The sequence below is a fragment of the Sardina pilchardus genome, chromosome 18 (assembly GCF_963854185.1).
Source record: "Sardina pilchardus chromosome 18, fSarPil1.1, whole genome shotgun sequence".
Classification (NCBI taxonomy): Eukaryota; Metazoa; Chordata; class Actinopteri; order Clupeiformes; family Clupeidae; genus Sardina; species Sardina pilchardus.
Genome location: NC_085011.1, coordinates 6,716,357 through 6,741,708, shown reverse-complemented (window position 1 = coordinate 6,741,708; position 25,352 = coordinate 6,716,357). Strand labels below are relative to the sequence as shown.

General features: G+C 40.6%; 1 protein-coding gene across 4 annotated transcripts; it reads right to left on the bottom strand.

Moving 5' to 3' along the window:
- Nucleotides 1-622: 622 nt before the first annotated feature.
- wu:fc17b08 (ligand-dependent corepressor) lies at nt 623-24,890 on the bottom strand. 4 transcript variants are annotated; one of them, XM_062518904.1, is made up of 7 exons: nt 24,795-24,890; nt 19,047-19,112; nt 16,505-16,584; nt 15,929-16,064; nt 15,397-15,729; nt 14,959-15,043; nt 623-7,377 (listed from the first exon to the last, which is right to left on the bottom strand). In XM_062518904.1, the coding sequence occupies exons 1-7, from the start codon at nt 24,859-24,861 to the stop codon at nt 2,685-2,687; spliced, it is 5,460 nt and encodes a 1,819-aa protein (XP_062374888.1). In that variant the 5' UTR covers nt 24,862-24,890; the 3' UTR covers nt 623-2,684. The 4 variants fall into 4 exon arrangements, with proteins under 4 accessions (XP_062374888.1, XP_062374890.1, XP_062374891.1 ...); XM_062518906.1 differs by having other exon boundaries at nt 24,799-24,862; XM_062518908.1 differs by lacking the exon at nt 623-7,377 and adding an exon at nt 12,255-13,443.
- Between the last annotated feature and the right edge of the window lie 462 nt (nt 24,891-25,352).

Genomic DNA, 25,352 nt, shown 5'->3' with positions numbered 1-25,352 from the left:
ATGGTTATAGTTATTTAGCAGACGCCTTTGTCCAAAGCGACATACAAATAAATAACAATACAAATTAACCTAATGAGAAATGCAGTGCTATGTTACTTGTGAAGAATGCTGGAGATAGTAGATAGAAAACACCCAGTGAACTTCTAGCAATATGTGTAAGCGTCTAGAGTTGCTTATTTAGAGTTTGAAATTGGACACAGACACACACCCAAATATCATGGCTACTAATTACCAACACAACATTTGCCTAAAGAGAAGCTCTGATCTGTCAATCTGATTACAGTGTGTGACGATAGTGAGGACCAGGAGGAAATAAACCTGAGCCGAGGTGAAACATTGAAAAACGTTTTTTTGTCAACTGGAGAGAAATCATGTTGCAAATTGAAAAAAGTACTGCGGGCTCACCGCAAGTAACTCTGGAGTCATCTTTAAATGCATAAACAAAGGACAAGACTATACATATCCATTGTAAAGAATAAATGTTGAAGTCGGTTTGTAGTTGGATTTAAAAATACTGCTGCAGTCAACACACACTGACTACCATGTGCTTTTAAAAAAAATAAACATTAAAACAAAGGTATTATAATTTGCATTTACGAGGAATAATGTATAGCCAAAATCATTAGACAGTACTGTGCTATTTATTTATTTTCCCAAAGTATGGATACAGAGACCAGGCTACTGCTGAAAATAGTACAATAAATTTGTTCCCCAAAATACAAAATACATACATGTTTCCAAATACTCTGAAATGTTATTTCAGGAAATACTGAATGACACCTTTTGAACAGGAAATAATGGCCATTTGTTAGCAACCACAATTCTCCTAAATAAATACGTAGCCGTGAAAAGTTGGTTCTCTTTGAAAGGAAAATAAACAGATACAGACTGAGCACACATTTTTACTCTCCTGAAAGAACATCATAGAATCAAAGTATCTGATAGCATATTTTTCTGCAAGCCATCTATAGTTCATATTTGTTACAGCAAAATTTAAATTAGAACTCTAAATAACTTAACACATATCCACTGGGGAATGGCAAAAAAAAAAAAAAGACTCTGGCACAAAATGTGGTCTTTAACAAGTGTCCTTGGTGAACCATCTTCAAAGAAGTTTGTACATTATCAATGTTCTGGACCATATCTTACATCTTATGTGAATAGAATTGGTAGAATTCAGCTTACCATGGTAGGTCTGTACATGCATAGCATTATAAATTGGACTTAAGAAAACCTGGGGGTGTCCAGAAATAAAATTATGAAACTGGTTGGGCTGCCTTACAAAAGACTGCATGCACAATCAAGCAATATGCTACAGCGTTTTGTATTAGAAAAACAGCTTCAGTGGTTTAACGAGCAATTGAAAAGCACATATTTACAGGGGAAAACCACAATGCTGTAGAATTGAAGTTAGCGAAAAAGACAGTACATTAATGCTTCTGACACAATGACATTTCGTTTTATGTGAAGAGCTCCAAAAATAGGGTATAATAATGCTTTCTGAATAATGATACCAAGCCTGTAATTTGGGGGAAATTAGAATGCTTAAGTGTGCCCTACTTTAAAGGAAGAAGTGTGCAATCTTTTTTTTCTTTTTCATTTTTATGACTTTCTCAGATGGACCAAGAGTATGGACGGGAGAGGTTGTTAAAGGATAACGTACTTATTGCCAAGGTTTAACAATCTGAGGTCAAGAAACATAAGGGTCAAAATGTAACCACTGTCAAATAACTCCATTAATCTAATAGAAAACACAATCTACTGTTAATGCTTGCTTTACTGTTCTCACTTTAAAAAAAAAAAAAATGAAAGAAAAAATGGAAAAAAATGTATCCATGGTAAAGGTCATAAGTTAAACAATGTTTTTTATCCATGTTTGTAAAGAGTTATGATTAAAACATGGGGGTGGGTGGCAAATACAGGAAAACAACCGGGCTGTGCATGAGAATAACCTTGGGTTCCCTACAGTACATGCCTGTGCAACAGGCCAAGAAGTGAGGCTCTCTATCCAGGAATAGTCTACCACATCACACTGACAAATAAGGCACCTGATCCAATTCCCACACCACCATCAGTAGGGCTGCAAATGTTACCATGAAAAGATGCGGGTGATAGTTTAAATTCAAGCACCCATTACTTAAAAAAAAAAAAAAAGTCAGTCACTTAGACGTGAAATTTACTCATTTCATTAACTGTTCAGTCATGGCTTTTTGAATGTTTGATGATATGCATGTTATTCAACTGACTAACCGCTATGTAAATAAGAATCTTCTTAAAGCCTACCAAATGTACATGTGCAGCCCTAACTTGGAAGCGCTACACGGCTCTAGGGGATAGAGGAGTATGCCCCTCAGCAGCAGGTCACATTGTTTATATGGGAACATCACAAAAACATTCAGCATCAAAATGGCAAAACTGAATTTAAATAACTCTCTTCGATATTTACATCTTCATAACTGCAAAAACATTGCCAAGTTATTTTCTTCTCTCTACATGTATATATCTATAATATATATATATATATTAAAAAAACTTCAAGCATGTCCTCCTGCCCACCCATTTAAAAGGGACAAAAAAGGATTTATGAGCAAACTTTGAAGGTACATATACTGCATGACTATCTCAGTCCTCAGTCTAAGAGTGGTCACCAATACTTCCCAAAATGGCAGTCTGTCTGCATTTTTTCAATTTGTTTTCGAGAGTGATGTCCTAGTACGTTTCACTGGAGTTACAACAGGTTCTTGGGCTCTCTTTGTAGCAGACTTGGGAGACTCGCTCAGACGCTGAGCAGCCTCGATCTTTCTCTGAGACCTTGTTAGCACTTGGTCTTGTGAGACTGATGGCTCAGAACACTGTGAAGGGGAGACCAAGCTCCCAGAGACTTTCGTAGGTGCTGGCTTCCTTGCATCTGCCTTAGAGTCACTGATTGCAGTTTGCTGAGATTTTTCACCTGCTAAATTGTCTTTTTTGTTTGTGCTACCTTTTGGACTCCCGACTGTAGCCGTTGTGGTCCTCTGTGGCTTGTTCTGTGGTTTGGGGGACATTGATGTCTGCTGAGGCCTCTTTGGTGCAGGGCCGTCTTTACGGGCAGGTTCCTTCAATGCTTTTGCACTGGTCTTTGTGACCTTTTCTTTACCAGTAGGCCTTGTTGCACTCTTTTTAGTCATGGGGGACTGCTGTGCCTTTTCTTTCTTGGAAACATTTGAGGCTTTACCCCCACTTTTCTTTGAGAGCGCCAGTTTCTGCTGGCTTACTGAGGGCAACTTCTGCTTGGATGCCCCTTTGTGAGGTTCGGCCTTCTGATCTTTGAGTTTCTTTGACTTATGCTGTCCTTGCATTTTCTCCCGTATATGGGAGTACTTCCTCAGAATCCTGGCACTAGTTGGATTTCTCACAACACCTGAGGTCTTCTGGCTGTCAGTGGACTGTGCTACACCCCTGAAACTCTGAGGCTTGGTGGACATCCGAGTAGCAGTGGTTAACTGCCTTTTTTCTTTAGCTTTTATACAAACAGGTACAGGTTCTAGTTCCAATGCCTCAGCAATAAGCTTCTGACTCTTGGCATTGCTCTTGACCGGGGAGGCCATGGCAAACTTTTTCAGGTGTTTCTTCAAACGTTCAGCCTGCATATGTACGCCATGTGACGTCCCTGCCATAGAGGACGAACTGTGAAAGCACAGCTGTGTCTCAGATGGAAGTCGAGTGTTCACCTTTTTAACAATGACAAGCGACTTTGTTTCTGTAGTCTGCAAGAACCAGCGACAGATGCTTGGCAAATCAAAAGATTTCATAAAAAGCATCTGTACAGGGGAAAACTTATGTGGTTCTAATGATCTGGGTTTTCGAGTTCTTCGCTTACTCTTCCAGATGTCTTTCAGTCTGTCTGCTTTGTTCCTTGATCTTGGTGTTTGGGGCCCCTCTTTGTCCACATGGACCCATCCTTTTTGCATTTTGTCAAACTTGGTATTCAGGTTCATGACTAGCTGTTGGTTTTCTTCTCCTGTAAGGGCCTCTAAGAACTTTGAGGGATTTGGTACCACAGGTCCAGGGTTTGGAATACTAGGTAAAATGATGGGCATAACAGGTTCCTTTCTTACACCCTGCTTAATCTTTTCAGTTCTAGGTTTAGGAGGCGAGCCTGTAAGGTTCTGTTCAGAATCTGAGGACACAGCCCCAGATTTTGTCGGCCTGGGAGATCTCTGAGCTTTCCTGTCCCTTGCTGAAGTTGTGGGGCTCATGGGCTGGGGGGCTGTAATAGATCTGCTACTTCTCAAGGGCATACGTCCAGAATTCTCAGGGGGATTTCCAGTGGAAGAACTGCTATCACTGTCAACACCGTGACTCCGGCTCCTCAATGGCATGTGCCTTGACTTCTCTTCAGCAGAATTTATGGAGGTACTTTGGGAATCCACAGGTGTTTCCTCAGCTACAATGGTACCTGCACTTCTTAGAGGCATGTGTCCGGACTTTTCCATAGAAGACTTTGCAATAGCTTGATTCTTGCTGTCTTCCATAGGGCCACTCCTACTTCTCAAAGGCATACGTGCTGAGACTCTAGTAGGGGTAGTCACACGAGAGGGGTCTGACTGAAGACTAACTGGCTCCATAAGACCATCTTTACTGGGAGGGTCATAGGCATGCGAATCTTCCAGTCTTGTCTGTTCAGACTTCTCTGAAAGTGACTTCTCGGTCTCTACAAGCATTTCCTTCTCAGCAAGCATTTCTTTCTCAGCAAGCATTTCCTTCTCGACGAGCATTTCCTTTTCGGCGAGCATTTCCTTCTCGGCGAGCATATCCTTCTCAGCGAGCATATCCTTATCGGCAAGCATATTCTTCTCAGCAAGCATTTCTTTCTCCGGAACCGTTTCCTTCTCCGGAACCATCTCCTTCTCCGCAACCATTTCCTTCTCAGCAACCATTTCCTTCTCAGCAACCATTTCCTTCTCAACAACCACTTCCTTCTCAGCAACCACTTCCTTCTCCGCAACCATTTCCTTCTCTGCAACCATTTCCTTCTCTTTTAGCTCTTTGGTTGATGAAATTGGAACATCAGTAACGTTTACTAATGGGGGGACTGCCTTCTGTTCTCCCTCTTCATCAACTGCCTGCCTGTGCATTGACCTAAGCATCTTTCTAGTCTGCACCACCTGATCTGCTATTGGGTTCTCACAGGGACTTGAATCAGCTGTTTTGTCTAATTGATCAATGTTAGACTGTTGTGTTTGTTCTTTACCAACCACTTTACTGTCCTGAGCTTCACTGTTAGATACATCACTTTCTAATAGTTTTGCCTTAACAGATCTCAAAGGGCGCTTTGTCTCAGGAGTCTTGCGTTCTTCAGTAACAGAATCAGAGACTTGTGCTGACACGATCTGATCGTTTTTCTCAGGGGTCACGGATATCTCTTCAACACCAGAGGCCCTACTGCGCAATCGTCTATCAGAGCTACCAAAGGTCCTTACATTTCTGCGTTTTTTCTGTTTTTTACTCTCTGGTGAACTCAAAACCTCTCTCAATACTTCTTTGTCCATATATGTTTCTGGGGGAGTATCTGAGCAAGTATATTCACTAGAGGGCTCAACTACTTCTTCCTCTGTTTCATTGCTGTTACGGACGATGTTCAATTCTGTTTCAATGCCAGATTGTTCATCTAACACCTCATCATTTTGAGTGACATTATCAAAGGTCTGTTTCTCTAATTCTGAAGTTTCAGAATGACCTACTACTTTAGCTGAAATGTCTAGGTTGGTATTCTGATCCATCAACTCTATATTTGTTTCTTTATCTTTCAAGTTGAGGTCCTCCTCCAGTGCAACTGATGACAATTCATTTCCGACACAAGGTTCATCAATGGCAATGTCATCTGAAACAGAATGCGGCTTAGGGGACTGTGCACATGGTGAATCCTCTTTAGTCATCTCCATCACTGGCTCTACATTTTCAACATTTTCACTAATTGGTGCAATATCTGCCTTGTTTCCATCATCTGGAGCAGGTAGCTCCATTGACTGCTCGGAAAGTGGCTCTGCAGTGCATAAAACCTCATCTTGTTCAGACAGACTGCTCTTCTGAGCTGCTACTGGTGCTGAAATTTCAGGGTAAGCGTCTACCTTGTCTTGGCATGTTGTTTGACCTGTCTGACTTGTTTCTACAATCACATCTACATCATTCACATTGGTCGACACATCACCAAGCATTTCGTTCTCCACTGAAGTCTCTGATGGTGTCATCTGCTGTATGGATTCCCCACAACCTCCTGCAAGTGGCATGTCCACTGGGGGGACCCCATCAGGCTTGGCAAGGGCCTGTTTTGGAGTGACTAATGTGGTGATGGACATTGGTGCAGGACAATTGCCACTTCCATTTTCTGCTGACTTCCTGGCCAGTGTTCGTACGGTTCGGAGTTCCAGGTAATCTTCAGTAGACATGTGCCCTCTTATGCTCTTCCTGGCATTCCGTCGTGGTAACATTCGGTTCGAAGGCTCTAACTGACACTCCGTTATTGATTTCCCAATATAAACAATGTCACAATGACTATCAGGATCAATGCGACAAACAGAACCATCCTTTGTTCGAGGGAAGGATCCTCGTCTGCTTTTTCGAGCTGTTCTGGGTGTGTTAGGCCTCAGGACTAGTGATTGGTGGGTTGAGATATCTTTGGTATGTCCTGGAAAACCTTGATTGGAGTGTTTAAGATGTTCTGAGAATTCATGCCCATCATAAGATGGGGACACTCCAATGACCTCTAATTCGCTGCTACTTGTTGTACAATGTAGTACAGTGTCAGAGACACACTGCTGTTCTTCTAAAGAGTCAATAGAGAGATGATGACCACTTGATATCTTATCTTTAGCTTGTGATTGACGTACAGAGTTGGTACTGCTAAGTCCATGTGGTGACTGATATTGGTGGCTTACAGTTTCATATTCATGTGAACTAGTGAGAAGAGATGACAAAATGTTGCCACCCTCAATCCCATCTTTACGAAGATCCAAAAGTGAACTCCCACCCCCACTGACATTGTGTGAATCAGGAAAGTAAGTGTCTTTTTCTAATGCTACCTTTTTGCTGTTCCCCTGAATTGCTGATTCCAACAACTCTGCTTTGCATTTGGCTTTGGCGGAAAGTGCAAGGATTCTCTCAGGATGTTGGGTCTTTGAGCTTTCTTGACCAGCACTCACAGGTGTCCGTTCATCTGGGACTGCTCTTACAGACACATGTGGAACACTGGTCGAAGCCTTGACTTCAGTCTCCAAATATCCCAGTGCGTCAACAATCTGACGCTGGTGATGCAAACAAAGCTTGGCCATAAATCGCTCTAGATCAGACGTGGACTGTAGATCTCTTGCATAAGCAAGACCCAGGTTGCGAGAGTCACTGAAAAACAGAAGGGAAAGACATACATAAGATAACTCTATCAATATTTGCCAATGCTTTGCAATAATGAGAAAACACTTAGGAAGTAAAAAAAGCCTGCTGACTTACAATGCCAAGTCCTGTTTCCAGGAAAAAGGGTACTTTAGAAATATTATCATCATGATTATTATCATGATTATTATTATTGTTATTATTATATATGAATTAATCAGCCAGTGAATGATATGTGATAATATGCAATTCCTTATTCTAATTAAAATGTCTGGAGTTAAAAACAAGACTGTCACATTGCAAAGTTCTCATAAACATTTATTGAAAGAAAATGTTAAAACATTCATTTTAGTTGGTCTGTAATATTCCAGTGTAATAAAACAGTTAGATCCACTCGTTTGTGAATGAAACCACCGATTGTTTTCACATGCATTAATCAAGATGCTCTAGGGCTAGGCTAATTAATAAACAATACAGGCTAAAATAAAATCACTTCAGCACATCACAAATAGAAACAAATAAAATATTTTTGGTAAGCAACAATTTCAAATAATACTTCATCTTTCTTAAACAATGAAAAAGGGCCAAAGAAAATTCAGTAGCAAGTGCTATAATAAAATGCCAGTTACCGCCAAGATGTCCCACAAAAAAAAGAAAAGAAAAGAAAAAAAAAATAGACATAGGGCCTACACACAATATATTTTACAGTACAAAACATTGAATTACATAAAATATGAAATGAGGTCCAGTGGAGCTCTGACCTGCCTGTTTCAAAAACCAAAAGGCCAAGGCCAGAATTCACACAGCTTATTATACTGCCATGTGTCATTATGAAGCATGATAACATTCTGGCTTACAGTGGTTCTAGAAAATGCATGAAAATAAATTATTTTCACCCTAAAACTGGGCCAGTATGCTACATCACTTAAGATGCCAGTGAACACAAACCAAAAAGTTCAGCATGTGAACATGTCATCGCATATCTGAGGTACTGCGAGCATCAGAGTTTGTTATTTCCATTTGGCCAACATCTAACCTGGACAGGGGGGTGAATTCAAACAAGCACTTCAGTGAATGCACCTAACACTTCACAGCGGAGGGGAATTACCCAACAGGTTTGACATCAAGAACATTTCAATGCATCTTTTTGAAAATCTAAGGATTTTTGACATTTACATGCCAATGTAGATCTCTGTAATTCATCTGGCAAAAAGGGGAACATCTAAATCTCTTAAGCCTAAAGAAAAAGGGAAAACAGGATTTTCTGTTAACAGAAACTTATCTGTATGAAATGAAATGTTAAGTATACTTTTTTTCCTGAGGATGAGTTGTGTGCAAGAATCAAAAGTTAGTTTAACCACATGACGCCACCTGGTTCTAATGCGTATTAACAGATTTCAGAAAGCTCAATTGTGTGAACAATGCATGAAACAGTTAACAAAAACTTTAAATGCCAACTGGATAAAAGAAACAAAATCCAAACTAAGCTCATTCCATGCCTCCAGGATATTACAGTTTGTTTCTTTGAAATTCTTGCGTCTTGTGATTGCTATACCCTTGATCCATAATCAATTAAATAGAGGTTACATACCAATGCATCTCATGACATATGGTATCTAAAATGTATGGCTTAATTCCACTCTTCAATAAAACATTAAGCTTACTGGCAGGTATCAGTCTGAATCCTGTAAAATAAAAGGGGTTTACATGCGATGAACGTTCTTTTCTTGCTACCATGGTAGTAGAAATCGAGGTTGAGAACGAGCATCAAAGACCTGACTAGATAATAGTCAACAAGTTGAATCCTGTAAACTATTGAATAATAACAATAATAATAATAGTGTGGAATTTCTCTTATGGAGTGCATTAAGTCCGCAAAAAAAAAAAAAAAAAAGAAACACAACATAGCAATGTTTTCGTTTTGGAATATATTATTCTTTTGAAGTGCATTTTAGTTTGCCTCTTATCCACGCACGCCAGGACAATATACCAGATAAATTAAATACCATGGTATCTGGACATACTGAGGCAAGGTCCAAAGTATAACCACCGCATTTTTAAAATATTGACGGTGTGGTTTGTTTAGACAGAGTCTAAAAAGTTGTTCATTTTTGCTGATGAACTTAAGCAGCTGTTTGAAGACTTCTCCACTTGAGGTCAGTCAAATGGCATAATCAGTGTTCTACCTTCCTGATAAGCTTTCACTACAACAAAGATGCACTTGTCAAATTGAAAACGCAAGCAAATAAAACAGAAAGGGAGAAGTAGGGGGAAGCAAACAAACCACCTACACCAAAAAAAACAAAATAATAAAGAAAAGCGTCTACACAGTCTGGAAATATTTTGGTTTTATCCCAAATAACAATGTTGAGCCTGCCAACCTATAGAAAGCCGTCACAAAAAAGTACATCAGCTAGAGGTGGTACAAGACTTGGCTGCTCTTTTCATTCGTTTTGTTATCGATTAAGTAGCTTTGATAGATATACACGAAGAGCTAATATCTTGAACAGCTTTTTTGTAAGTACAACACAGAAGCGTTCACTTCAATGAATTTGATTATTCGATTTGTTAAATGTATTAGAACAGGCATAATTTAATAAAACGTGTCCTTCAATGATTGATTAATTCCCAACCCCACCCCCATCACCCACACTGACGCACTAACTTTGTAATATATCAAGGAATTCACCTTACATTGATTAAAACAGTTAATATACGTTATCTCACTCATGAGATACACACACGCATACACACGCACACAAACAGTGTTCTAACAATGACAATGTCTGAGGTGAGCTCTGATGCAAATATACACATACATTTGATACACAACATGTCAAAGCCTATATGTACAGTATATGAGGTATTTCAGTAATTCCAACGAAGTAGTAGGCATTCTGTGGATATAGATTTCACATGAAAAAAAGGGTAGTTAACATGTAAGTATTGCACCGGTCAGCTAATTACTTAAATCTGTGTATATATAAATAAAACTATGTATTATCCTCCTAATTATCTCCTAATTATGCAACCTGTGAGGCTACAACACCCAAAACAAAGCCCTAAGAGTAAAACCCTTACATTGATCTAGCCATCAAGTACGCTAGAATCTCCTTTCTAATGCATCACAGATCTGCCTTCATATATTAAATGCAATACATAAATAATAATAACAGTACAAACAACTGCATGTAGCTGTACAGTTTGAGATTTCCTAAGACCAAGAGGATAAATAAGATAACCTTCAAAAACAAACAAACGAAAAAAAAAAACCAGAGGATAGGGAAAGGAATAAAAGTGCAACCCCATTTCTCCATGCCCAAACCCAAAAGAATCCAAAGATTGTAAAACATTTACGACAGTGCCTTTAAAATATTAAGCAGCTCAAGAGGGAGAACATGAAATTTTTAGACTAAAACCTGAAACATTCACACGCAACTCCTGAGTGAGATCAAAATTAAATCACCGGTTCTGAGAAATCACATGTGTAAGATCCTCCGATATCAACTACTCCATCTGAGTAGTCAGAACGGTAGGAAATTGTGTGGCTTACATGAAGTCTTTGCTTGTACAAGTACATAGCATTCATAAACACAATGGCTGAGAGAGCACATAGCAGGGTGCGCCTCTGCTATGCTCACCACCACCAAACATGCTACTAGTCCATCAAAAAAGTCCCATAGTGTCAAATGAAATATAACCAGCCATCCTTCGATACAAACCATGCATTTCTACAACCAAACTTTGGGGGACATTTAGTTACAAAAACCTCTTGCCTCTGACAAAGACAACTGGACAAAACACTGAGCTACAAGTGCCTCCACTGGCCACACACACCCTTCCTTGCAAATGAGTAATGCCAGAGGATTGTCATGGAAACATGCAGCTTTCCGCATTTAATTTTGAAGTCGTTTAGTCTGTTAGAGGGCTTTTTTTTCTTTCTTTCTTTTCTTCATCAGAGATGAGAAGTGAACTTATACTTGCTATACATTACAAACAAAACTAAATATTTTGTTAAAAATATTTCTCACTGTCTTCCTATGGCCTTTTGAAGCGTTCAAAACACTCATCCTGTCTATTTAGATATTTGTCTTCACATAGCCTACAAGGCCTCTTACCTTTCAGTGACATTTTAAGACCCATAGTGCTGCACTAGGCCTTTTACATTATGTTCAAATGTACAACGTTTTCAGGAAACTCCCGACAGTCTTCTGGCGAAAGTTTAAAAAGAAAAGCATCAAGCATCACATGCAAGAGAGGCCATGTGCATCAATACTTCCCTACGATCTTCAATTTTGATGTAGTCAAAGGAAGGCTCTTTTCCCTGATGATTATTACTGAATTCCTGGTTCAGCTGAACAAACTGTTGAAAAGTGCAACTGCAAAAGAAAAACTGCCGTTGATGTATATAAAAACTCTGAGAATAAGTATAGAACATTCTGTAAGTAGTATTGACCTAAGGTACAGATATGAGGTGTATATGGTATGTGCTGTTTTAGGACACTTCACTTTGATACCAACAAGTTCTTCAATCATCCTCTGTAGGGGTTTTGTCGGTTTCCAATCTGCATCGATATACAAACCCAGTGGTTCAATCGAAGTCTTCAGTGTTTTAGGGGCCATAGCAGCAACCTGACTTTCATCGGTGCTTAGAGTAAAAATTATGGCACAAAACAGTAGCAATAACCTGATCAAGATCCTCTAGAAAAGGAAAAAAAGAATGCCTAACTGTCATCACCTTAAGTCACGTAGTGTAGTAAGCGCAAGTTGTTAGAGAGTGCTTTTGTTATTTGGTTTGCTTGCCCCGTCTCCCAGTGGCAACTCAAATCCAGGATCAACCCCACCCACCCGCCCTCCCCCCTCCCCGCCCATCTTCAATTGCCAGAATTCTGCTCAGCAGCAGTTTGAAGTGAAGGTCTCTTCTCCTTTCTCTCTATTAAGGATAAGAAAATCTGCACTCATTTAAAACTAATCACTATTTTTGTATCTGCTGTCCAGAGAACAATATCATAAAAAAATGTGTTTTGGTATTTAAAAATCCCTGCTTGGGCATCTTGCCCACATGACTGCAAAAGAAAAAGAGCCTACTCCCATCCGCTCCTTGAAATCTCTCTCCTTCACTCATCTTTGGAAACATCAGCGCTGGGTGACGCTTCCTCGCTGAGCTCGGGCGGCTCGCATTTCACGGCGACTTCCTCCTCGTTCTCCTCGGTCTTCAGTTTAAGCTTCTTCTTAGGTGGGTTCTTGAGTGTTCCTAGGCGCTCCTTCACTTTGTATTCCAGAGTGCTGTGAGGTATTCCGTAGACGGTCTGGGCCTTCGAGACGCTCATCTTCCCGTTCATCACCACGCCGATGGCCTCCTCCAGGTTCTCCATGTTGTACTGCCGGTAGCGGCCCCTCTTCTTCCGGGGCTGCTTGAAGCTGGAGTCTACTTCTGGGTCAGAGGTCGAGTACGGCTGGCCAGATATGGCGCGCTCCGCTTCCGACCCCAGGCACTCCCCGGCTTCGTCGTGGAGGCCCCCCATGCTCCCTCTGCGGCTGTGTTTGGGAAAGATGGAGTGGAGTTTCTTGCCGAGGGCGTCCTCAGAGTAGGAGCTCATCAGCAGGCCATAGCCGTGCAGGCTGGAGTTGTGGGAACTCCAGGACAGATCCATGCCTCTGACCTGAGGAATCTTGAGGCCCACGGGCGGCGAGTGACCCATGTCAGTTTTGTGCTGCAGCGACTTGAGAGCGGCAGGACTTCGTACAGGCACAACAGAGGTTTCACTGAGATCAGATAAGCCCTTGTGGTCATTCCCTGCAGTGTTCGGCGGGGGTTTCGAGAGGTTAAAAGGCGGCTTGGTCCAAGATTCATTCCTGAGTAACGGAGAGGGCAACGGCTTGTGTTTCAAGAGTCCCAGAGGTTCGGTTTGGCGTTCAGTGACATTTCGGACCGGCAGGTTCTGCTCAGAGTGAGTAAACAGTTTAAGAAGGGAAGGGTGGTTGTCAAACTCCCCAATCCCATCGTCCCGCGAGCTCCATGGAGGCGGCTGGTCATCTGCATCTCTCGAGCTGTGGTCACGTCTCGGGGAGATCCTGATTGAATGGAAGGAAATTGGTGTAAGCAGAGCTTGCACAGCTTTTTTTTTTTTTTTTGTCTCTCTTTCTTTCTAAGGGAAGGATGGATTAGGGAGGGGGAGGATGTGGCCGCTCCTTTATTAGATGACCTTGCCAGGGTAACATCACTCTTTTTTTTCCCCATTTGTCAAGAATTTGCTCTGCTGAATTACAGGAGGTACATGACGGCTCCAGTTACTTGGAATTAGTTTATTTGGCTTTTTTTTTTGTCGTCATATTACATAAAGAATGACAAACAAAACAAAAACAAAAGGAGATCCAGTTGGAAAACAAACTAACAAGGGGACAAAAGGGATAAAAAGTAAACAATAATAATGTTAGGAAAAAAGTATAGGCTAAATTTCCAGCAGCAAGGTTCAGTGAAGCCAAGGACTGAAAGAAGTATGTTCTGCAGACAACACGTTCTGCGAGTGAACATGAAACACACACTCAAGTGCAGCTCAGAATAATGACGTTACCACTAAACAAGCACAGCTATAAAAGAGTCAGCCAAGGTACAGGGAGAAAGTTAGTGTCCACCAAGAAGGGTGTTAGTGAAGGGGGGGTTGGGGGATGCTAATGTCTATCAGTGGCCATTGCAAATGATTATGGGAAAACAAGTGACAAAAGAAAAATTCCACCACAAAACAAGCTACTCCTTTGATTTGGAGCGGGGATAGGCAAGAGAGAGGAAAATTGATTTGTAAGTACGACAGGCATTTTTTTCCTTTTCTGTTAGACAGTATTACTCTCACAGTAAGACAGTGACACTGTATGTAATGTGGCTTAAATAAGTCTCCTTAAATAAGCCTGTGTTTTTTTTTTTTTTTTTTTATTATGCTATACAATTCATGTGCTCACTTTTTCAAAAGTCAATTTAATTTCCAGAGGCACATATTTTAACTTTTCAAACAAGAGGATCTTAATCAGGCTAGAGTATGGAAACAAAAATTTGAATAATTCAACTCAAAGACCATGAAATGGAAACTCTCCATCTCTACCAGTAACACAGAACTTAAACTAATTAGATCAGTTCTGTAATGAGAGAAACGTTGTCATTCGGTTAAGGGAGAGATGATAAAAAGGAGGTAAATCAAAAAGGAAGTATTTAAAGGATTTTCTATGAAATAAAATGACAACAGAACAAAATCAGAATAAAACAGTGGACAAACAGAAAAAAATACAAAGAGATGTGAAATATGGCAACTGAAATATTCACATTACAATGACATGGCTGTTTCCAACATGTATTCCCTTTCTTAGAAAGTCACTCAGATGTGACTGCACACCGTTCAGAAATGTGCCCTTAGGGCAAACACATGGTGTTGCAATGCAGTATTCTGTGCCCTAGGTAACCCTCTGAACACCTTAAATCTACACAAAAACTACTCGGACATTTAAAAAGAAAAAAAAAAAAAGAAAAAAAAAGCATTACAATGCACATTTTTCAACTGTATAAAATGTCAAAAAACGTATATTTAAGATTCAACTTACCCCTTAACCAAAGGCGCAGCAGGGGTTCTGACTGACACAGCGATTCTGTTCCGGTTTTTCTTGGTTGAGAGATCAAGGACACCATCTACAGACATAAACACAGCCAAGGTCACCGAGGCTGGCATCATGCACTTCCTTAACAACATTTAAAGGCAAATTCAATGTCAAATGAAGTGTGTCTAAGCCAAATCAAGTGAGTCAGCCAAGTGTGTGGAGTCAGAATGTCATGGAATGACATGGGACAGGAATTCCAATGGTGGAAGCTATGCACATTTAGAGATTTCAACTACGCTTATTAACCCAACCAAAGTGCACTACAAAACAGACATACAGCAGTGCCTACTGGAACAGTGGCTTTTATATACAGCTGCAGCAGAAACATCATGTTCCAACTATAGATCCCTGCCCCTCCCCCACAACCCAACCCCCCGGACACACCTTGCTCACAGACAATAGCGTCGGGCCTCTTGACTGTGAGGTCGAGGGGAGCTTCCTGCTCCGCCATAAGAAGCTGGCTGAGGACCGGGTTCCTGGCCGAGGTGAGGGTGGCCAGAGCAGGAGCCGCAGGAGCCGCAGGAGCCGAGGGAGCCGCGGGAGCCGGTGTTTGGGAGTGTGTGGTCAGCAGGCTTTGGTCCGAGGTGCCGTTGGGCTGGGGCGTGCCCTGAGCAGAGCTGGTTTTTGAGGTATATTCGGCAGCGAACTGACGGATCATTCGCTGCATTATTTCGCGAGCCACTACAGGAATGTCCGGGTCTGAGAAGCTTGGGATGTCTACAATAAGGGTGTGGGGGGGGGGCGACAACAACAAAACAAATGGTCTTAAATCAATACATTTTTTGCATTCCCCGATACAAATATATCACTTTCTGCTCACCTCTATCTGCTACATTTCTGTTACAACACACACGAGTTAAACGATTAAAATAAGATTACACACCAGCTGTAAATGTCCACACACAATATGATGTACCTTTCCTGTGCAAGACTGCATTGAGGAATTCCTCTGCTTCCCTCTCAAGGTTGTTGATATTAAATTGGTCTTTAATGAAGGACAATGGTCTTGCCACACTGCCCAAACTGTCGTTGTTCAGGCCAAGTAGGTGTTCCTGTAACAGCAGATGAAGAGGCAGAGACAGAGCAGAGAGGGGACAGAGGTTAAGGATGATACACATACGCCATCAGGCATTTTTATATGAGTGTGGTCCTGGAAGCCAATGTATCTGTGAGGCAAGCAATAAAAGAAAGCAAACAAAATGTTCAGTCTCAATGGCGTTTCTCTGCCGCTCGTGTGTTCGTCGTGGCTATCGGAGCTTTCAATGAGGTGGAAAACCATGGATGGGGGTGAGGGGCGGTGAGTAGGCCAATAAATGGCTTGAATTCCATCCAGCCATCTCTACACAACACTGGGCCACTTATAAAAGAAACTATTATGAAGGTGAGGGGGAGGGGGAGAAAAAGGTAGCACAGAGACAGAAATGCAGAGAGGAAGAAGACAACATGGAGGTGGTGGAGGAAAATTAAAAACACTGAGGCAAAGAAAAACTACCTTGACTTTCTCTCGTCTTAAGCAGCAGAAAAGACAATTTTCATCAAATGACCAATCTGACACACCTTCAGGCTGACAATCTGCAAATCCAAAAGAGAGGGGACAGATTTGAAAGACAGCAGTACATAATAAACTGGTGAGCTCACAAGTGAGACCCGCATGCTGAACAAAGGTGGTCAAATGGTGATTTGAATGGATGACGTTTTTATTACTTCAATAAAAATCATACTATGAATTGTTTGAGTCCATACATCGAGACACACTGAAGATCAGTCACACGGAGACTGGAAGATAAATGTTATGCGGAGATGGTGATATTTAACGGCAATGTGACATTAAAGACTGTCGATGTCAGAGTCGGACCACTGCTCAGAGCCTTATTTGAACACACTTCCGTCTTTTTTTAATTGATTAATGCATTCTATATTATCATCAACTGAAAAAAAATACCTTACCTAATATGGTTCAGACAGATTTGTGTGTTTGACACTGGTTGGTTTAAAAATACAGTGCATGAATTCACTATCTGTCGATAGCTATATGGAGAAGTCGTTGTTATGGAAACACCCTCTGGTGTTTCTGCTCACTGCATGGTTCATGCGATTGCCCTTATTGCAAGGTGGCGTCTGAAAGTCCCTGCAAATGATATATCTGATATGGCCATCGGAATGATGTTTCCGATGCCATCTTTTTTGGATCCAGTAAAATCAACGCCTTGGTATGAATATGCAGTGAAATCAAATGACAATTCTTGTCAACTGGCAACATCGTTATCTAGCAAAATGCCATTTCCATCAATACATAAGCACAAGTGAAGTAAATATAGACCCAGCCATCGTCATGGCATGACAATCCTTATGACCCTTGGTTATTGTCCTGCTGCCATTCAACCTCAGAAAAAGAATGTGCCAAATGGTACAGTAGGAGTATTTAAACCACCCTGGAGGCAGTAGCACCAGAGGGAAAAAAATGAATGGCACACATATGAGTTAAGAGCCCAAACATGACCAAATCTACTGGCACGAGTTGCAATGTCATGAAATGGCAAGGGTCATGTGACTGGAAGTATTGTTTCTTACTGGTGGTCACTACCCAACTGAATGTCAGTGATGAACAAAAATCTGCACTTGGTCAAAAGAATCTCTTGTATTGTCATCGCACTGTTTGTCTTTTCCAGCACTTGAGCAACAGTGAGTCCAAATAATGGCCAGCATTGTCCGCACCACAAAACACATTGTCAAAATATCTGAAAGGACTGTGGACTTTTACACTGGCACAACTCCAGCCCAAACCCAATCTCGACATACAAACAAAGCGTCTTTCTACCAGCATGGCCTAATGGGGCCACCCTGCGTGGAGAAGTGAATGGATAAGTGTGCCAGATGTTGTGATAATGCCCCATTGTGAGCAGTACCTCATGGGCAAGACCATGCCAAATTAGACAGTATGACAGCATCTTACACAAGAAACGACACCAATAACAATGTCTATTGGCTTTATGGCAATAGGACAACTAGAGGGAACTTTTAATGTCAGTGAGCAAAGAGAAATGCTAATCAGCCAAAGGCTATGATATTAAAATGTATACATCACATTGTATGTGTTTTCAGAGAGCTTTAGCTAATCACCCGAGATATGCTCCACGGATGTAACAAAGAGAAATTAGCTATATAATTATGTACACAATGACATGGGTGATGCTAGCCAATCTGTTATTATTATTTAATTACTGACAGCACAGGGATTAGGGATTTGGACATTATTTTGCCAATACATTTTAGATGACAGCAAGTATTGATAGGATCAGTTGGTGCATTTCACGTCATTCAAGGTAGTCTGATTTTCTGAAACAACAAAAAAAGATGGGGGGGGGGGGGACCCACTACTTGGGCTAACCTGGTAATCAAGTGCTGTCACAATCTTGCATTTTGAATTCAAAATGGTGGTCTCTGCATGGCCAGAGTCAATACATCACCTCTTTAACCCAAATAGCCTTGTAATTAAGTTCTGGTTCTGACAAGACTCTCGCAGCATGACTGCAGCTACCTCCTACACCACTGAAGCAAGCGCTCTGAAAGACAAGCAAGTTGTCGACATCTGCTTTCAGAGAGACTCCAGCCTCTTGAAGTGTCGGTTATTCTTTGTTCTGAGTGTAAGGCAAATACTGCAGACAGAATTAAGCTTGTCCGACTGTGACGAGTAAATAATAAATATGACTGCCATTGAACCAGCTTGCGGGATGCTCTACTTTGGCTGTGCTCTTTGACATAGAAAAGGTGGGGGTGTGGCCAGTTTACACAATCAGATTGACATTTTTTGACCACTACCACACCCACCCCAGCTCTTAGACATAGGACTTTGATCACCATAGTTTCCTCTCCAGCAGAAAAAGACGAGTTTTTCTATACAAGACCACTTTTCTCTATGAAAGACCATGTATTGCCACTTTGGGTTATCATGACATAGCTGTGTATTTCATATCTAAATTCAGTGTGCTGGTGATGCCATGTCACAAAAGACAAGCTTTTTCATATATACTCACCTTTAAATAATCTAAGGTCCTCTATCAGCCTTGACCCAAACAATCCTTCCAAAATGCTCTCAAAACCTGTTGGGGGGAAAAAACACAAGTCACTCACAATCAAATCTAACTGGTTGCATTCTAAATAACAGATGCAAGGACCATTTCCTTTAAAGACACTGGTATTGGTTTGTATCTTTAAATTAAATGTATGCATTCTGACTCGTGTTAAAATCCATGTGACTAATCTGAGACAATCAGGCTACAAAAGGTAAGACAACTGGATATTTCGTCTTGCGGGGGAGGGGGTGGGGTGGTTAGAGCTTAATGCAAAAGCATGACTACAACTGTCATCATGTCACAGGAGTGTGCTGGTTAAATGTTAGTACTTCGCATGTCGCCTAGCAACCACTTCAACCTCAACTAGCATTCTTCATGGTAGGGATGGGGGGTAAAAATCGATTCATGACAATATGAAAATGTACACGCCTATACATCGAGAAAACATGGTTTGTTATTATTGAAGAAGCACAACTGCAGGGCTCGGGTATTTGAGAGGGGTGGGTGTTGTTTATTCAAATGAATGTTGAATTGTAACCAGCATACATGCATCTACTGTGCGCAATAACCAAGCTAGACAGAGTGGCCTTATATTTGTCAGACCTATAAAGGGCTTACTGAACACGGCACCTTTCAGAGTGCCTTTGGTTTGAAGCTACATGCAATGAAGCTACAAAAAAGGTTCTTAAAATGCTGCCAGTGTTTGAGTACAGGGATGGACTTTGCTACTCGTGTGTCTATTTACACTAATGTTGGCTTATTTAGACATTTATTTCTACTATTCTTATGCTGATTTTTCATGGGATGGACAGCAGTCTACATAAGCGTTTCTGTTCCAAATATTATTTAAATGAGACCACATAGATTGCAATAACCCAGACCCATATTAGTGAGTTATCATAGCTTGCCATTACATTTCAGTACATGCCTAAAGTAAAGCAAATTGCTTTACTTTAAACAACAAATGATTCATCTGATCAACACTGATGTCAATAAAAAAAATGTATTAAATAAAGAGAGGCTATTTTAGAGCTCAGCTATCAGTCATTCTTCATTAGCGCAGTCCTTTGTAACTCAATGACTTAACATCCATACCCATATTGTTTACACTCAACATTTGGTGGTTTTGGTGCTAATCCGTTGTCTTTATCCAGATTTCATACGGTTTGTTTTTTGTTTACCATGTTCCACGTGGCCGCGGATTAAAAAAAAAAAAACACTCCCGGCTTGCATTTCACCATCATCCCTCCCCTAATTTGTATGATTGGAGATTGATGTTTCTGACTAGATTTGCAGATTTGCAACATTTCAAGTAATAGCAATTGTCTGCTTGTCCATCGGGCAATTACAAATGTAAAATAGCTAGACCAGACTCAGATCTGCTTGCCCCAGGCACACAAGCAAACCATTTGCCCATCCCTGCACTATAACTCCTCCATTTGACTATATAGGCTAGAGCTAGACCCTTTAAGCTTAAGATACATTTCAAATCAGAGATCAAGTCCATGTTTGAGTAAAACACCTACATTCTTCACAGTGATTACTGGGTCTACAGTTTTGAAAGGGTGAATATATGTCTCAGTGTTTGCATTACATTCCATCACAGACATGATTGGGGGAGAAAACAAATGACTTTAAGCTAAGATAAAATGATGTTAAGCTAATCATGAGGCTACATCAGCGGCAGCTGCTTTCAACTATCAAACTGGCAAAACTATCTATTTTGACAAATTACATTATTTTGGTAGAGGTATAGTCCAATTAAAATGGCACAGTTTGAAAAATATATCTAATTCAAAAGCTCTTATTATTTTGATGCTATAAATGCAATTAAAAATGTAGTTAAAAGAAGCAGTAAGTGCCGTACACATTTACTAAAAGCTAACAGTATTCAAACATTTAATTTCCTCCCAGGCATTTTCAGGAAATGCCCTATACAATTCTTTGAGTACTGTAAGAGCTTGAATGCATAGCCTGATTGCTCTCTTTCACAAGCAGGCAGACACATTTATTTTTTTTAAAAAAAGACTTCCACTGAAGCTATCCAAGCATGCTCCTCAAGCATTTCAGACTCAGGGGGGAAAGTAGGTCAACATCCCAAGTTTGACACATCAGGCTGACATCAAAGTTCTTGAGGAATTCATATTGGAACAGTTTTCATTTTGCAGCACCGTTGGAGTGACTATTACAACGTTGACAGAGAAGAAAGCTGAGAGATGTAAAATACAGATCTAAACTCTTTCCCAAAAATGTGCAACATCTGACACAGCCTCCAAAGCTTACACCAATGATGTGAACAATCTAATCAGCCTTTAAACGTGTTCTAAAATCCCTAAGATGAACAGTGCAAACTGTGTGCAGTGATAAATGCTGCCCTTCTCTTAGCCCAGACAGGCTTGAAAATGAATTTAATTGGGCTGAAATTTCAATCAAGCTTTTCATATTCATCCTTAATTCTGCCACTGAAAGATGAGAATTAGAACCCTCCGACTAAAGTGAAATGTGCTCCATTGTGGCTAAGTAAATTATTCTGGGGTTGTTTGAGATCCACTAGAGGTATTGATGATTTTTTAAATATTCTCAACCCAGTGAGAACAAAACACTAAACCCAAGAGATGATAGATCAACATTGCTTTTGTAGCCAATTCAGTGCCAAACTAGACAGGCCTGAGACTATGGTGCAGTTGTGGTCCTATACAATATTGACTCAAATTGATAACATTGACATATTTCACATGCCTCGGGGTAGTGTGGCCTAGGCTTACAGCCATATTTTTCTCACAGTCAAAAAAAGAAAAAAACACGCTTGGGGGAATGTCATAAAATAGACTCATGAAAGCTAGGACAGAGACAACAAAGACGACTGAATAATCTTAAAAGGAGGAGACCAGAAAATGAGTGGCCTTCAAAAACACCATGTTCTTAAGGGCACATGTTTTATCATATGATTTTCTCATGAAGTGGTGAGGCTTTTACTTCCACACAAAGAACCTCATTGAAATGGTGAATGTAAAGTTATGCATTCCTATTTGTGCAGGGTGGGGTTACGTTACGGAACTTGAAACATATGAAGGCATAAGGTTCGGACAGCCCCAAATTCCTTTTCAGTTTAGGATTTCCTTGGAACAAGTCAGATAACAAAAGAGGGAACTGACTAACAAAATCTCTAAATTCAAGGAGGTTACCACTACCAGTTACCTGAAGCTTGGGAAAATCCTGAGTGAGACTAAAAAATGGGTATGAAAGAGCAGGCATAGGTCTCTGTGATATTTCTACAACTAGATGATGTTACTGTTGCTGTGCAACCACCTGCAACGAGCCACACTGACATCCTGTCTCTGCACAAAAACAAACAGTAGAGCTGAACACAAAAACGACTGTGGTCTAACCACACATAGCACAGCTCGTGACTTACAAAACTGTGCCAAAAGATAACCAAAACACAGTGGTAATGAACTTATAATGTAGTCTAAGCTGAGCCTGTGGATAATGAATATCAAAGCTGGAATTGGACTTTAAAAAAAAGGAGGAAAAAAAACTTGAAAAGAAAAACTGCACCCTTGATCCTCAGGAATTGTGTATTGCATGTGGATACAGAGACTAGCACTGTCCAGAAACTGTTCTTAGACAGTCCGAAAATTCTGATCTCATCATAATCTGCTTGCATAGCCTGATGCATCCAACTCTTATGTAGCTTGAATCAAACATAAATATACTCATGCATGATTATATTTACTTGAGTAAATTCTACTGCTTAATATTTGTAATTCATAGCCATAGCATGATCAAGTAAATCTCTCACCACTGCTTTCGGCACCGGCTGGCTTAATGCTGCATTTAAACAAACATAATGATGCATCTGCCAGAAAAGCCTTTAACATTTAAGCATGAGAGATAAACATGTTTCCATTCTTGCTGTTTTGTAAAATCTTTCCTGAACCATTCCCTTCGAAATCAATAACAAAAACGCAGCTAGCTGCCTAGTTCCATCCGACAAATTCTTTGACCTATATTTGCAATGCAAGAGCTGAAACCAGAGCATGTTGGCAGAATCTGACATGTCAACTTCAAGTCTGTCCAATTATGACAACTTGATTTGTGATTGCAAAAGACAGCTGAAAAGCCCACGAAAAGGCCAGACTTAAGACAATGAAATATGCCACAATTACCGTGACTGTTATAGGTAGAAATTGTTCAAATGTTGTAAAACTCAACGAAATCTTATCAAATGAATGCATGTGGAGAACCAAAAGCATTACGGTCGAAAGTGACAACTACAAACAACCATTTGTGTTGCTGCAGTGATTTGTCATGAACATTGAATGTACACTACTGTGACGCCAAAATTTCGCGGGGGTTACGATGTAGAGGTCTTTTCAGCCCAAAACTGAAAAGCCAAACAAATACATCGGTTGTTTCAACAGAAATCCTATTCAGAGCATGTGTATCACGACTACATAGCACATTTCCAATGGTTTGAAAAACAAAAGCCATTTGTGGGTTAAGTTTTTATCTCACACAAAAATAGTCGTGAGCTCAGTGCACATTTTAAACAACGCCACTGTCTACTTGATTCATTCCCCTGAAATAAAACGTATAATTATATAAAGCAAATTCAGCCAATTTCAAAACTATAGGTTAAACACTATATTTGCAGATATTAAAATCCGATGTCTTATTAGGAACAAAAAAAAACAAACGGAGTGAAGTTAGCATGAAACATTACATTACAATGCAACACAACGCTTCCGACTTATCTGCAAACATGCATTCCACACCCACCCCATATCTACAAAACGCAGTTGAAAATGCAAATGAGCCGAAGGCCTTTTCTTCTGATGCTTTAATGTACAGATGTGTGGCGTAAGTACGAGATGAAGAGTTGCACATCACTTAGTCTCAAAAATGGCATTGGTAAATGTTGCAATCATTGACATGCACTGGCAGCATTGACAAACTGCGATACAATTACCGTTAGCTTGCCGTTAAGTATATTGAACGTGACTTAAGACCACTTCCCCCATAGCAAACGCGAACACACCCCAAAGCAGATGGGAGAAAATCCAGTTTGGCAAGTACAATCTAAGCCACTAACCCTGAGCGTCAGTCAAAGTGCAACGAGTGTCGCCCTCCCCCCACTAATATAGCTACAGTACACAAGAAAGAAAAGGAAAAAAAACATATCACATGAGCGCGCACACAAGCAAAACGAGTGTTCGAATATGGCAACGTTAGTTTCAGCCACCGTCCCTCACTAATAAATCGTAACAATCACTTTGTTAACGTCGTGTATTATCACTCTTCAGTTGCAGCGAGGAACTTCAAGCAACTGATAGAATATCCCTCACAATTAAGGGGTTTAAAACCACCCACCGAGCATTTCAGTTCGCCTACAACACAAAATGACTGTCAGAAACAGGAAAGATAGCGTCCTGATGGGCGAACAAACTGTGCAAAACGCGCGCTGAGTGAGAGTGCAACGATATGTAGTTAAATAACTGACAACACTACCCGAATTTATAAACTAACGTTGGCGTATGCGTTTGCTTGCAATGCTAGTGATACATTCGTAACGTTACTTGGCTAGTTCGCAAGCTAGCTAACGTTAAATAGCTAGCGATTCCGATCAGAGAAGAAATTAACAAATACGACCCTTTCACACACGGGAACGTATGCATTAGTTTACACTTCTGCCTACAACCACCTTACCTACACATTGAATAAGTTTATACCGCCATGAATCAAGATCCTGTCGAATGCCGCGTCTCTCGATCATACATTGCTGCCTCTTGCACAGACTCGCCATTTTCTGTCGACCGATACGTGAACGCGCACGCTCACAGGGTGATTTTACGTCGCCTAAAGTTTGAGCAATCTGAATGGCTGCAAAATATCTCTTACCCTGTGGGCTACACAGCAAACCCTACGTCCCTTTAATTAAAATGCGACATAATATGTATTATCATTTTATTCAGGCGATCGGGCGACATATTACCCTTTGTCAGATTGTATTGTATTTGTATGTTCTCTTAGTGATAACGGTAAAAATGGAAACATTATCTTACCAGTGTATTTTAGCCGAGCAGGCTCATGTCATGTACTGTCTCATGTCAGAATACCCCGTAATGCAATATTAACTCGAGGCATCCTATATCGCATGTTATACACTACAAGCTGTATAGCCAGATATGTAAACATATCTGGCTAAACACAATGGAACGGCGAGGGCTTATAATGGTTTTCTCACGATTTTCTCCAAGACTCAAG

What these genes read in the sequence shown, in the direction of transcription:
- wu:fc17b08 (XM_062518904.1), bottom strand. Translation starts at nt 24,861, where the DNA reads ATGATCGAGAGACGCGGCATTCGACAGGATCTTGATTCATGGCGGTAT. An exon ending in TAAACTTATTCAATGTGTAG is followed by an intron (nt 19,113 to 24,794) that starts GTAAGGTGGTTG and finishes TCCCCCCAACAG; the next exon opens with GTTTTGAGAGCATTTTGGAA. An exon ending in TGCAGTCTTGCACAGGAAAG is followed by an intron (nt 15,730 to 15,928) that starts GTACATCATATT and finishes CCCTTATTGTAG; the next exon opens with ACATCCCAAGCTTCTCAGAC.